The 14,240-nt window shown below is 35.9% G+C and overlaps 1 protein-coding gene across 5 annotated transcripts in view; it reads left to right on the top strand.

Moving 5' to 3' along the window:
* Window positions 1-14,240, top strand: part of ome (dipeptidyl peptidase 4 omega) — a 742,318-nt gene that overhangs the window by 232,766 nt on the left and 495,312 nt on the right. The window contains exon 1 of one of the 5 annotated variants that reach the window (XM_074132450.1): window positions 8,739-8,875. The exons of 3 other annotated variants lie outside the window; for them this stretch is intronic. In XM_074132450.1, the coding sequence (XP_073988551.1) occupies window positions 8,816-8,875 (60 nt within the window). In that variant the 5' untranslated portion in view covers window positions 8,739-8,815. Of the gene's footprint in view, window positions 1-8,738; window positions 8,876-14,240 lie in introns of those variants that run through there. One more of the 5 variants, XM_074132446.1, reaches the window with a different exon arrangement.

Here is a 14,240-nt window from a genome sequence, read left to right on the forward strand (position 1 = left end):
AATATGAGTATTATTATGGTATTGGGTTCGATTACTGGTCTAGGCTTTGGATTGTGTATTGTCATGCAAATAAAAACACTAGTAAGTACAATTACTTTATTTAACCTTATTGCGCAACATGTATATCTCACTAACTCTCTATCACAACCTCCCCACTGTTACCTCCAAGCTGCCAACTATCTAATCCTAACACTACAGATTGTATTTAATGTTTAATGCGAGAAATTTACAGTAAAGTATGTTTGTTAGGCGGTTATAGGACCCGCAAAGCTAAGATGTAATGTAGGTTTAGTAGGTTCGATTCCCGGTCTCTACGACTTGGATTTTATTTAATGGTTAATGCGAGTTTACAGTAAAGTATGTTTGTTAGGCGTTTATAGGCTAGACCAGCAATGCTAAGATGTATTGCGGTACTAGTCTAGCCCTTGGATTTTATTTAATGGTTAATGCGAGTTTACAGTAAAGAATGTTTGTTAGGCGGTTATAGGCTAGACCCGCAAAGCTAAGATGTATTGCGGTACTAGTCTAAGCCTTGGATTTTATTTAATGGTTAATATGAGAAATTTACAGTAAAGTATGTTAGGCGGTTATAGGCTAGACCCGCAAAGCTAAGATGTATTGTTGGTTTAGTGGGTTCGATTCCCGGTCTCTACGCCTTGGATTTTATTTAATGGTTAATATGAGAGCTTTTATAGTAAAGTATTTTATAGTCGCCTCTGTCCACGACACCTAATTTGGTAATTGGACGTAAAGCTCGCCTTAAAAAAATAGGCAATTACTTTACTTTTACTTTACAGTACCCTTTTTTGTATTTCTCTTCGTACAATAAAAAGAAAATTGGTAAAACAATCAATCAATTGCGGGAAAAATCTTTCGTCCCAAAAAGAAATAATAATCGATAACTCGATTCAGTAAAGTACTGCACCTCCAGAATCTTATTTTAAGATATTATAGAGGCAGTGATAAAAGAAAATTTTGATATTTCCACACTTTTCAAATTTTCAGCGACCTCAAAAAAGTTTATTTCCGGTGAGGGCCCAAAAATCGATGGTCTGCACGATAGCGACACGTCTAGTTAGAGTAGCCTAGTTTCTTCTTCAACGTAAATTTATGTATAGATATACATAAGTTTGTGTAATTAAGTGTACTTCTAAAAGAGAATACTTTTTCTTTTAACAACTCTCTCTCACTCTGTCACCCAGTTTGAGATTTAAGAAAAAGAAGAAGTAAAAGGAGACATCATTATTTTTCAGATGACGTCGTTAGAATTTTTTTTTAATTATTTAAAATAACAGTGTAAGAAATAATGACAAGTTAGGGAAGATATTAAATTAATTTAAAATTAATTTGGCTGCTGTTAACAAAAGCAAAAAAAAAAGATGCTGGGCTACTGCATCTTCCGTTTAACTGATGAAGTAAATGGGAACGTAACAGAATAATTTAATTACATCTTCTTCCTGTTGTGAGTGAAAATATATGGCTATTTATAGATTTGCGAAATTGGTACGACCTTTTCTTTATTTGTTGGTGTTATCTTCTTGTCTCAAGTTCTTCAAAAGTTAGAAGAAATTGTATCAAAATAACAAGATCGATTCAATTGTAGCAATAGATTGCTTAGAGGTCGCCAAAGTGGTCTATTGTATAGGCCACCAGGCGTCTATTTTACAAAAGTAAGGGGTCGATCTGAGCCAAGGGGTCGAAGGAAAAACACAATTTCGAACCTAAAATAGAGGAACCTGGCAAAGAAACACCCAGGGCATACCCATCTCATTAATTAAGAATCAATACTGTAGTTACTTTACTTATTTATAATTACTTATTATTTAATAAATATTAAGGTGCTTAAATTTCAACATTAAGATATTTTTCATAAAACTATTGCGTTAAACAATGTAAAATTACTTTAATAAATGTTTAAAAGGGATTAACAGTAAAACGAAATACTGTCTCTCTTAAAGAAGATCACAGTAGCAGTGTTGATTTACAGCACAAATATTGTGTGCATCGAGTGCACCTTATGTGTTTTTTGATTGGTTATTTTGTGGAAGCTGTCTCTATGAAGAAGTGGCTAGGTCAGGTGTCGGCAACCTATTTGAAGTAGAGAGCCATTTCTCCTTAAATAATTTTAATAAATCTTACAAAGAGCCGCAAAGATGATGGAGTAAACAAACTCTGTAGATCATTTGTATTCGCAAATTATTATTTTGTGATAATCAGTAAGATTTAAATGTTTTATATATTTATTTTCACATATTGCAAAGTAAATAAACAAATAAATAATAACTTAACGAATGAAAAGGCGGCAGTCTTACAATATATAATCATGTACTTCATTTTAATATTGTATAATTCTATTCAATTTCGAAACTATTAAATTTAAAATTATTTTGGGGGAAAATACCTTTAATAAATGGAATTTTCATTCGTTTCAATAAAATTAAACTATACAATATATTTTGGGCTGGCTGAAGAGCCACACAATTTGGATAAAAGAGCCGCATGCGGCTCGCGAGCCGCGGGTTGCCGACCCCTGGGCTAGGTCTATTCGCTTAAGAACTGAGGTTGGTTAGCTTCAATATTATTTATGTTCCTTATAAATAAAAAAAGATTTCGTTTGGACGGAACATGATGAGGTCATTAGCCCCAGCATCCGACTAAAATAATTTTTTTTTTTCTGGGGCAGGCTGGGGAAATGAATAAACCGAGTTTTCAAGCTAACAGTAAGCTAAATTTAAACCCTTGGTGGCTGTCTAGAAATACCACAGAATACTTCTTCTTCCAAGTTGTAATAATAGAGAAGAGGGGGAGATTAACTTTACCCCTAACTAGGGAATCCTGTTTAAATAACCTGGGAAAATGCTACGAACAGAATTGTGTCTGTGTTGTCAGTTTCACTGCTTGCGTGTGAGTGAGTAAAATGTTTGTAAAAAGATCATTTTTATGAGAATATAAACCTTGAAGTGGTAGGTCCGGTAGTTTTTTTAACGAATAGCTTACTTTTTCAGGTCGATTTCTGATTTTTGGTTTTAAGTTGACGACAAGTTTTACAGACATACAGACCAATTTTCAAAGAATTGAATCTCTTCTGTACGACCCCCACTTACTTCCACTTACGAAGAGTAAGAGAGCTCTGGAAAGTTCATCAAGAATTGTGGAAAATGCAGAAAATGGTTTCCAGATTTCTATTTTGTGGCCTTGCTTGTGTCCAATATTTGCAGGTATCTTCAGAGATAAGAAAAAAAAGTAAAAGTAAAGTAATTGCCTATTTTTTCAGGCCGGCTTAACGTCCAACTACCAATTAGGTGTCGTGGACGGAGGCAACTAGCAAACATACTTTACTGTAAATTTCTTTTATTAACCTTTAAATAAAATCCAAGGCCTAAGACCGGGGAATCGAACCCAGTACCACAATGCATATTAGCTTCGCAGGTCTCGCCTCTAACCGCTCGGCTACCGTGGCGCCTCAGAGATAAGAATATCCACTGGTAGTACCGCTCCTTGAAGTGTAAAGAGGAAATATTGGGACTTTTTTTGTGAGGCCTCGCACATTACGAGAAAAGCGCCCCACCTTTATTTTGAAGCAAAGGGAATTGGGGAAATTGTGAGTTGTACATTCCAACGAATTTGGTGGGGTACTCCAGTGGCTGTAGCGGCAACACTGTGCTTGCGTCCTTATTTCCTTTTTGCTCCTTTCTCAACGGTTTCATTTCCCTCCTTCTTTCTTCCCCCCCCTCGTAAAGGGCTCACAAATATATGAGCTTTTGTACTGCCTATTGAGGGAAGCTGTGCGAGTTTTTATAAACGGGGAAACTGTCAGTGATACCAACCAACTCAAGTTACACGAAAAAGACTTTTCTAAATTAAAAATAAATCTTACCCACTATATTGTGTAGTGGTATCACTGGCGTGCAACTACGCTACAGACTTCACTTCACCGACCTTAAAGTACAGACCCTCCGTCATACTATATCTCCTCAAGGTTTATTTCCCTTTAGCGCCCACCCCGCGCCTGTCTTAGCCCCAAGAAGTCTTGCTCGCATAGTCTTGTTACCTTTCTCACAGTGTGCACAATTTCTGTGTAAACACATAAATAACAATGGTAAAAACTCTTGTTTTTCCGCCCAAGTGTGTGTGTGTGAGTGTGTGAGTATGCATGTTTCTGTGTGTAAATTTTTAAAGGATGTATCTTTCTTCTTTATTTCGCAATAGCTGTGAGAAATTGTAATCTTTTTTTCTCACTTCCGTGCTATTTTTAATTAATTCCATTTTGGCCTTGAGAATTTTCCCTTTAATATTAAATTTCCCAGCACCAGTTTTCCTCCGCTCGATAATTTCCTCAGGGAATTATTTAGTATAACTCTATAAGTGGGATTTTTTTGTTTACTTTCTCTTCTACAGGATTTATCTTATCAGGTTCCGGGAGAAGTGGCGCTATCGGCAGCTGGATAAAAATAGGGCAGATAAATATTAAGCGAGAGAGAAAATGTACATGTACATTATTTGCCCTCTCAATCAGGAGTTAATAAAACTGAGGAAATCGCAGGATCAAACTCAGAACATTGAAAACAAAATAAAAAAATCCCTGGGGGTTGTACAACCCCAAACAGACGTCCCCAAAATAAAGTTTTTCTGTTACTTTTAAGCTTACTTACTTAATCTAATTCAGCGTTTCCCAACCTGTGGTACGCGAGTTGCTGGTTGGTGGTGCAAGAGAAATAATCAATAATGGCGGCCATAAAAAATTAAATCATAAAAATATCTTAGAAACGTTTTTTCCTATAATTCATAAAAATTATTTTAATGAATAATAATATACAGTAAACTTGATACAGTAATAAAATTTAGTCTGTCTCAAGATATACGAGAAAATATAATAGCCCAATTAACAGGATTAAAATTGTCATTCATGGAATATTTTTCCAAAACCCGAAAACACAAATGATAATTGGATTTTAAACCCCTTCTAGAATTAGAATGCTTATATCAAAAACCTAATATTTCTATAATAAAACAGGGAACATTTGCACTTAATTGATTTAAATAAAGTAAATTAAAGGTGCGCCGACTTCACTGAACAACTAACAACTGAAAATAAATCTCTATGGACCGTTACTAGAAGAATATTGAAGTATAAGCAAATATCATCTCCACTTCGTCAGGATAATGGCTCTTGGACCAAGTCCGATGAAGAGAAAGCCAACTTATTTGCAACCTACCTTACAAATTATATTCTCGCCACATACCGACATACTAGACCAGCGACATGCCGCAGACGTTAACAACAGACTGGACGTCCCCCTCCAACTCAGCCTACCACCAAAACCCTTTACACCTGCAGACGTAATGAACGAAATTCGCCGACTACCTAAAAAATCACCTGGCTACGATCTCATAACCTCAACCATCTTAAACGAACTTCCAAAAAAAGCCATACTACTATTCCTCACACTGCTTTACAACTCTGTCCTCAGAACGACGCACTTTCCTACTCTGTGGAAATTCTCAATCATCAAAATGATACCAAAACCGACGAAACCCATCACTAGTATTACTTCCTACCGACCAATCTGCTTACTACCACTTCTTTCCAAAATCCTCGAAAAGCTACTTCTTAAAAGACTTTATCCTTTAGTGTCAGAACAAAATATGATTCCGGATCATCAATTCGGATTTCGGAGACATCACTCAACTTCTCACCAGGTGCTTCGCGTTGTAGACACTATTGCTACCTCCCTCGAGCGAAAGCAGTGTTGCCCGAGTGTTTTCCTTGATGTCGCTCAGGCATTCGACAGGGTGTGGCACGAGGGACTACTGTTTAAGCTGAGGGAGATTCTTCCTCATACTTACTACCTCATCCTCAAATCTTACCTAAAAGATCGATATTTCAGAGTCAACTGTGGAGCAGCAGACTCTGATATCCGTCTAGCTCGAGCTGGTGTTCCTCAGGGCAGTGTCCTAGGTCCTATTCTTTACTCCTTGTATACAGCAGACATACCTCAACATCCAAATACTATCCTCTCCACCTTTACTGACGATACTGCTATCTTATCTTCACATTCCGATTCTCTTATCGCTACACGAACTCTACAAACACACATCAACCATTTACAGGACTGGCTTTTCAAATGGAGAATCAAAATTAACGTTACGAAATCAAAGTTTATAGTATTTGCTCTCAGACGGAAAATCCTACCTCCTGTCATCTTGAACCAAACTCCTATACCAGCTGTGGACAAAGTACGCTACCTTGGACTGCACCTGGACAAACGGTTGACATGGAATCCCCATACTAGACTGAAAAGACAAGAAACCAACGCTACAAACTTCTCGCCAGACTACTTGACAAACGTTCGAAACTTAACCTACATAACAAAAGACTCTTATATCTAATGTTACTGCGACCCATTTGGTCATACGGCATCGACGTATGGGGATCGACTAAGCGTTCCAACTCACTACGCCTCCAGGCATTACAGTTATACTTTAAAAATACTTCGAAAACTTCTTAATGCTCCGTTCTATGTATCGTCCAGTCTGTTGTTAACGTCTGCGGCATGTCGCTGGTTTAGTATGTCGGTATGTGGCGAGAATATATTTGTAAGGTAGGTTGCAAATAAGTTGGCTTTCTCTTCATCGGACTTGGTCCAAGAGCCATTATCCTGACGAAATGGAGATGATATTTGCTTATACTTCAATATTCTTCTAGTAACGGTCCATAGAGATTTATTTTCAGTTGTTAGTTGTTCAGTGAAGTCGGCGCACCTTTAATCCACTATCCATAATGACCTCAAAATTCCTTTCATTACAGATCTTGCTAACACTCGTTTCTTCAAATTTCATTCCACTCTACAGCAGCTCATCCCTAACCCTCTCATAGAACACCTATCTTCCTCCCACATTACCAGGTAATCCTCTAAGGAGATTGAAGAGAAGATGGCCTCTCATGATCTACTCTTATCGTGAGAGCAGTAAAGCAAGAGCACGTTACTGGAGTGACACCACTGGGTGCCTTCTCCAATCATGATTTCCTGTTATTTCTTTTCTCTTTCACCATATTTGCTTGTTGCAACAACTGTTGCAGTGGTAAATTACAGTAAAAGATTAAAAAAATAAATAAATAAATAAGTAAATAAAAAAGTTATGTAAGATTACTCAGAAATTAATATAACTTCAACAATACCTGGAGATTGCCAAAATTTGAAAGATTATTAAGGTCCAGACCCAGTTTTTTGGGGGGTGGGTTTCTTCTGAGTTTCCGTACTTCTTGTTTAATTATTTTTCCGTAATTAAAGCATATACTTCCGGTGAAAACACAAATTTAATTTACTAAGATTATGAGGAATTAAAATTCTGGAGTAAATACTCACTACTACTACTAATACTAATACTACTTACATAATTAAATTTTCCGGTACTGATAACTGATAACATCAAGGATATTTTGAAGGACACGTATTTATAAACACCCACCAGATCTCCACAAAATTCCTTTCATTACAGATCTTGCTAACACTCGTTTCTTCAAATTTCATTCCACTCTACAGCAGCTCATCCCTAACCCTCTCATAGAACACCTATCTTCCTCCCACATTACCAGGTAATCCTCTAAGGAGATTGAAGAGAAGATGGCCTCTCATGATCTACTCTTATCGTGAGAGCAGTAAAGCAAGAGCACTGGAGTGACACCACCGGGTGCCTTCTCCAATCATGATTTCCTGTTATTTCTTTTCTCTTTCACCATATTTGCTTGTTGCAACAACTGTTGCAGTGGTAAGTTACAATAAAAGATTAAAAAAAAAAAATAAATAAAGTAAATAACATTATGTTTAAAAATATTCACAAAATGTTGGTCAACAATACTTAGATAAAATTCATTTCTTTTCAAGTTATAAGAATTCTTTCTGAAATAAGATTTGGTGGCCCCTTATGTTATTAAATTTAAAATCAATTTTTATACAATCAAACCCCAAAGATCCATTGTTTAATGTGTAACAAGAACGAGCCGGAAACATTAATTGTTTATCAGCTGCCCCAGTCTATGAAAGTTTTACGTAGAATCCTACTCCATATAAATAAATATAATAATCCTTAAAGAAGAACTTTTTGTAAATTAATTAATAATTTTGAAGAGAAAAATATGTACGCAATTTTTAATTATTTAAAAAAAAGTTTTAAAACTAAGATCTTACACTTAACAAAGTTTATAAAGTGAACATGAACTTGAACTCCTTTGTAACAGATACATTTTGTATCTCTATACAAATAAAGATAACAATAATAAAATAACACACTCGGAATAACAAATTTCACGAAATACAATCATTTTTTACGAAGTGGTACAATTTAGCATGATATACAGACCCACAAACTGCAAAATTTTATAGTTTTTCAAATTGAAATTTCATTTATTTATTTCCACGTTTTGTGGGTAACGTTTTCTCGATTATGGGCAAAAGTTTTTCTATTTAACGATATGCAAAAAAAAAAAAAAATGATTTCCGTTTTATTAACCCGCATATAGATGAACTGTAGAGCTACTAAAAAATCGTCACCATTTTATAGAATTACGTAGCATAGAAAAGGAGAGTGACAATCAGCTGTAGGTTATGCTAGTTAACTCGACCTTGTCATGCAATGCCATTATAATAAATGACGCCTTTTAGAGACGCTTTTACTTTTTATCATTTAACACATTTTTTAAGTACTATAAATTTGAAAACTATTAAATTTCCTCCATTAGTTACTGTGATAGTGCGCAAAAAGTATAGTACTAAATTCTAAAATACTTAACTATTATAATATTCAAGTGAAAAAAATGAGTTTTCTTTTACAGCGCCAAATCTCATCTGTGTTTTTCCCGGAAAGTTCATTTCAGGTAATCATTTCATCATTGAAGTTATATAGTGAAGAGAAATATTTTCTTTTTAAAAAAAAATGTGCAAATTTCGGAAGAAATGCGCAACATCCGGTAAAATGTTAAATTTTGAGAAATTTATCTCGATCATATATTACTTCCTCTATTTCCGCTTTTTTATTTTTATTTTGTGAGTTTGATGAGGGCAAAAATTTTGGTTCAGCAGAAGTTCAATCACATTTTTTATTTACATGTTCTTTCATGTAAAGTTTTCATTTTATTATTTATTTTTATAGCCTACAGGAGCTAGAAGGGCCTTGCCATTGGGGCGAAACCTTTTACTCCTTTTACGGTCCTAGGGGGAATATTAAAATAAATCCATCGCTTGCAATCCCTCGTCATGTAGATCTTCTGTTCATGGTCTAGCTGAAGACATTTTCTCTTCTTCCCCCCTTCTCTGCCCTTCCGTTTTCCCTTTTTTTTCACGAAAAAGCAAAGAAAATAAAGAGAAAAAAGAGGGGGGTGGAAACCTTGTAAAAGCTAGTGAGCCTTCAGTATGTTACTCTGAATCTTGATATTAGCCTTTCACAGACCAGCTATAGCTCCTTACAGACGGAGATTCATGTGTGCAGGGTACTAGCCGGGTTTAGGAGTCGTCGCGGAAAGAGTCTAGTTGTAAAAAAAAAAGATGGGATTCACCAGTCTGCTGACTTACAGCACACACATGCGGCTGACAAAATGTATTATACATGAATATCAAGAAGTCCGTCAGAAAATATAAAAAAAATATATATAAACGAAATATAAAAATAGTTACACAAACCTTTTTTTGTACTCATGTTTTTTTGTACGCATATAAGTAACTAAATAGTATGTTACATGAACATGAATTCTCTCGTTATATAGGGCGGCCTCAAGGCCTACGCCACCGCGATCCCTATGGATCTATTGTGGCTCTCCGACTTTAGAGCTCACCCTCCAGACCTGTCCGTTTAATTGAGTCTCTTAATTCTGGAGAGCGACTCCTGGTGTAAAGCTCACAGACCTTGGTTTTTCCTCCACGAGAAGCAAACATCCTTTGCCATACAAGCCCCTCACACTGACCACAACACGTGCAGTGCCGTTTTTCCTCCTCCTCTTCCTGACAGAACCTACAAAGGCTATCATCTGCTAGGCCCAAATAAATATGAAAATGTGCCTGAAAATATTTTTTCGAACTAGATCCTTCAAGCGGATGTGCCACGTTATTGACTCAGGGTTTGGGTTTTTTTTCTCGGGAAAGCTGCTAGCTATTTTTCTTTAAACTTGAATTTCCCAGAGAAATTCATTTCAGGGTACTTTTGGGCTTTGGGAGAAGCACAGGTTTATCTTTCTTAACTATCATTCAAGCGATAATTTTTCACCTGTCCTGAATATAGTAATAAAAAGAACTTAAATATTCCTGATTAAAGACAGAGAATTCTAGATAGGGGGGCACATTACTCTCTAAAACCTTTGAAAATATCCAGGCTCTTCGGGGGGATTCCCTTGTAGAGAGCGGGTAGTTGGAAGTTAGAAATGAACACTTCCTGGTGCAATTCACCCCCTCCTGTCCAGGATATTCTAAGGATGGTTTTATTAAATTAAAGAGAAAATCAAGCTAACTGGTAAACTACCTAGGCTCCCCCTTGGGAAATCCATGAACAGATAGGAGCTATTCCCTGATGGCTGAGTCCTAACCATCCGCTATCATTGAGAGGGTATATCCTCCACAGCAAACTGCTGCTGATAAACAAGGCAGATCTTCTGTGGGAAGTTAAATGTTCTTCTAAGTATAAGAGTTAGAAAGGCTATTAATTGTGTGGAGTCTTTACCACTGAGGAGCATTCATTCTGCGGTTTCTTGGATCGGTCTGAACTGGAGGTTTGCTTGGGGGGGGGGCGGATTCGATCCAAACTATGAGTGCCTTATGTATATTGTGATGGCAGTTGTTTGTTGTTTGTATTCTAAGACTTGTATGGCCACAGCCATTAGAAAAGATCAGTCTACAAAATAACAGAATCGAGTTTACTGTAATTTTCTCTGCAAAAACTTGTTAAACTTTGAAATATAACATGTTTAAACCTGTCAGTTTTTGTTTTATTCTCAAAAAAAAAAAAAATCGATTTTAGTGGAGATCTGGTGGGTGTTTATAAATACGTGTCCTTCAAAATATCCTTGAAGTTATCAGTTATCAGTACCGGAAAATTTAATTATGTAAGTAGTATTAGTATTAGTAGTAGTAGTGAGTATTTACTCCAGAATTTTAATTCCTCATAATCTTAGTAAATTAAATTTGTGTTTTCACCGGAAGTATATGCTTTAATTACGGAAAAATAATTAAACAAGAAGTACGGAAACTCAGAAGAAACCCACCCCCCAAAAAACTGGGTCTGGACCTTAATAATCTTTCAAATTTTGGCAATCTCCAGGTATTGTTGAAGTTATATTAATTTCTGAGTAATCTTACATAACTTTTTTATTTATTTATTTTTTAATCTTTTACTGTAATTTACCACTGCAACAGTTGTTGCAACAAGCAAATATGGTGAAAGAGAAAAGAAATAACGGGAAATCATGATTGGAGAAGGCACCCAGTGGTGCCACTCCAGTAACGTGCTCAGCTACACTGCTCTCACGATAAGAGTAGATCATGAGAGGCCATATTCTCTTGAATCTCCTTAGAGGATTACCTGGTAATGTGGGAGGAAGATAGGTGTTCTATGAGAGGGTTAGGGATGGGCTGCTGTAGAGTGGAATGAAATTTGAAGAAACGAGTGTTAGCGAGATCTGTAATGAAAGGAATTTTGAGGTCATTTTACTTAACATTAAAATAAAATTTAAAAAACATTAATTAAAAAAACAACTCTGTACGCAATAATTAATAATAATAATAAAAAAAAAAAGCGATAAAGGTATTTATTTTGTAATTCCTTACAAACTATTGTTAAATCGTAATTCACCAGCATTTTTTTTGCTTGCATAAATTGCTTTCAATGCGAGCATTTTGTTAAAGGCTGCATTTTGTTGACCTAATTAAAATGCTAAAAACTAATTACATGATTTAATTGTTTGGATTAAGGGAAGGAAATGAAATGGAAAGTAGCGTACATTAAAATTAGAATTGAATTTTCTAAAAACTTGTTTACAAACGTTTTGGATGTTCTAACTTAAAACAGCATATTTTACCCTAAATGAAACATCTGTATCTCCATCTGTGTACAGAATGTTCTAAAACAAATATTAATTAAATAAAAAGTTTTTTACTTCTTTGTAGAGTACGATATTAAATCCAGAAAAAAAATTGAAGTATCCATATCGAAATAGCCGCAGAAAATTGGAAAATTCATTTCCTTGGTACTTCCGGTTTGGAATTTTCTCTAATTTAGGAATTTCCACCACAGATTTAATCCCCTTTTTGAGTAACATTAAAGACACAGGAACGTACACTATATTGAAAACTTACTTTAGAGCAGGGGTTCCCAACCTTTTTAAGACCGCGGGCCATTTTCATATTTTTGTTGTTAGCAGGGACCACAAGGTTCAATTTCACAATAAACTACTTAGGATGAAAGATTTGCGAGGAATCGGTCAAATAAAACAACTCGTCTTTTTGCCAACGTTTCGACAAATATATTGTCCTCTTCAGGGCGTGGCTATGCGGGTTGGTTGAGTTGTTTTATTTGACCAATTCCTCGCAAATCTTACATCCTAAGTTTAACAATTTGCGGTCACGAAAACTATATATTCATAACAATAAACTACTTTTAGATTTTAAAAATAAACTACAATTAACATTGTAGCTCAAACTTTTCCTTAAACTCAAAATTTTCTTAACAAGATGGGTAATCCTGGGATTGATGAGATTGCTCAAAGCGACACGCACATCATCATTTGCTTTTAGTCGTCACCTGGACTTGTTTTTAGGCGCTCTACGTTCGCTAGACGTCACCATTCACCGTGCCGTCACCGCACACGCGGCCGCATGTCAAATAAATATATATTATTATTTTTAAAATGTTCAAGTGTTTCGCGGACCATATTTTAGTTCTTGCGGACCACAGGTTGGGAACCACTGCTTTAGGGGATAGCAAATATCCTTCATCTTGCAGAAATGTCCTCAATAGGTTTTGTTTGGATAAATGTGGTTAAATCAAGGTTGTTACAAAAAGTTGAGAGAAAATTGATCAGAGAAATCTTTTTAAAAAAAAATGAAATTCCCGTCAGTAAAGTAGTACTTGTATCTGAGGGACTTTAAGTACACAATTACGAGTACAATCCTTTTCTCACGCACATTCAGGAAGACAAATTTCTTTAAAAAAAAAGAAAAAAAAAAAGCACCATTTTGGACTCGAAACTACCGGAAAGACTAAATATCCAAAATTTTACATCCACAGTTTTACTTTTACGTGAAAATAAACTCGTAATTCCGGAAAAGATTCACATGAAATTATTGCAAAACTTCCTGAACTCCAGCTGGATGGCTTCTATCTTCCGAACAATTTATTAGCCTCTTACCTTGTGACTTTCCTGCTTGCTTCCGGTTTCCGAAGTGCACTGTGATCTCTGAGTTCTTAACTGTTCAGTTTTCCAGCTCCTTAACAAACCATCAATCCTAAATCCATATTGTAATGATAAAAAAAAAAGGTGGAAAATGGGGAGAGATTTTTCTTTTTTTGATGAATTAGTTGATCTAAATTCTAAGTCAATTTCCTGAAGGAAAAATAAATAGGCCACGCCCACTCAATAAAACTTTTCACGCACACAAATTTCCCATAATCACTTTTAGAATTTTCCAATCGGATTACTTTTAAGAGAATTGAAAATCAAGAATATTACGAGTGCTTAGAGTGGGAAGGGGGCATTTGATTTTATTCGTTTATACGTTGGCATTTAGCCATAGTTTGGGATATTTAGACCCTACGCTATCACGCTGGGCTCCATCTGAGGAAACCCTTTTTCTTACTACAGTGTGAATAGGCTGTTTGGGGGGAAAATTTATCTGCAAAGTGGTTTGGCGGCAAGGGGAACTGGCACAGTGTGCCCATTTCCAGCACTCCAGCGGGGAAAGGGCTTTAAGCTTAAGCTTCATATACACTCACACAAATACACGAGCACGCTGGTCCTTAACAGTCGGCCCAATGTGGAAGGTGATGGGGGGGGATAAGGTCATCCAGGAACAAGGAAAGAAACTCATCCATTAGGGATGATGGCCGTAGTAAATTAGTTTTTTTTACCCAGATCCTAATTATATGTGTTTATAATTGGATCATCTGATTAAATGGGCACTCTATAGAATGGGTTAGTGGGCAGGAAGTTTCGGGTTCTACTAATTCGCCATGTTTTGTTGAGGTTCCCTGAAATAAAA

This window comes from Rhodnius prolixus, unplaced genomic scaffold, assembly GCF_049639745.1.
Source record: "Rhodnius prolixus isolate KJV_2025 unplaced genomic scaffold, Rpr scaffold_4, whole genome shotgun sequence".
Classification (NCBI taxonomy): Eukaryota; Metazoa; Arthropoda; class Insecta; order Hemiptera; family Reduviidae; genus Rhodnius; species Rhodnius prolixus.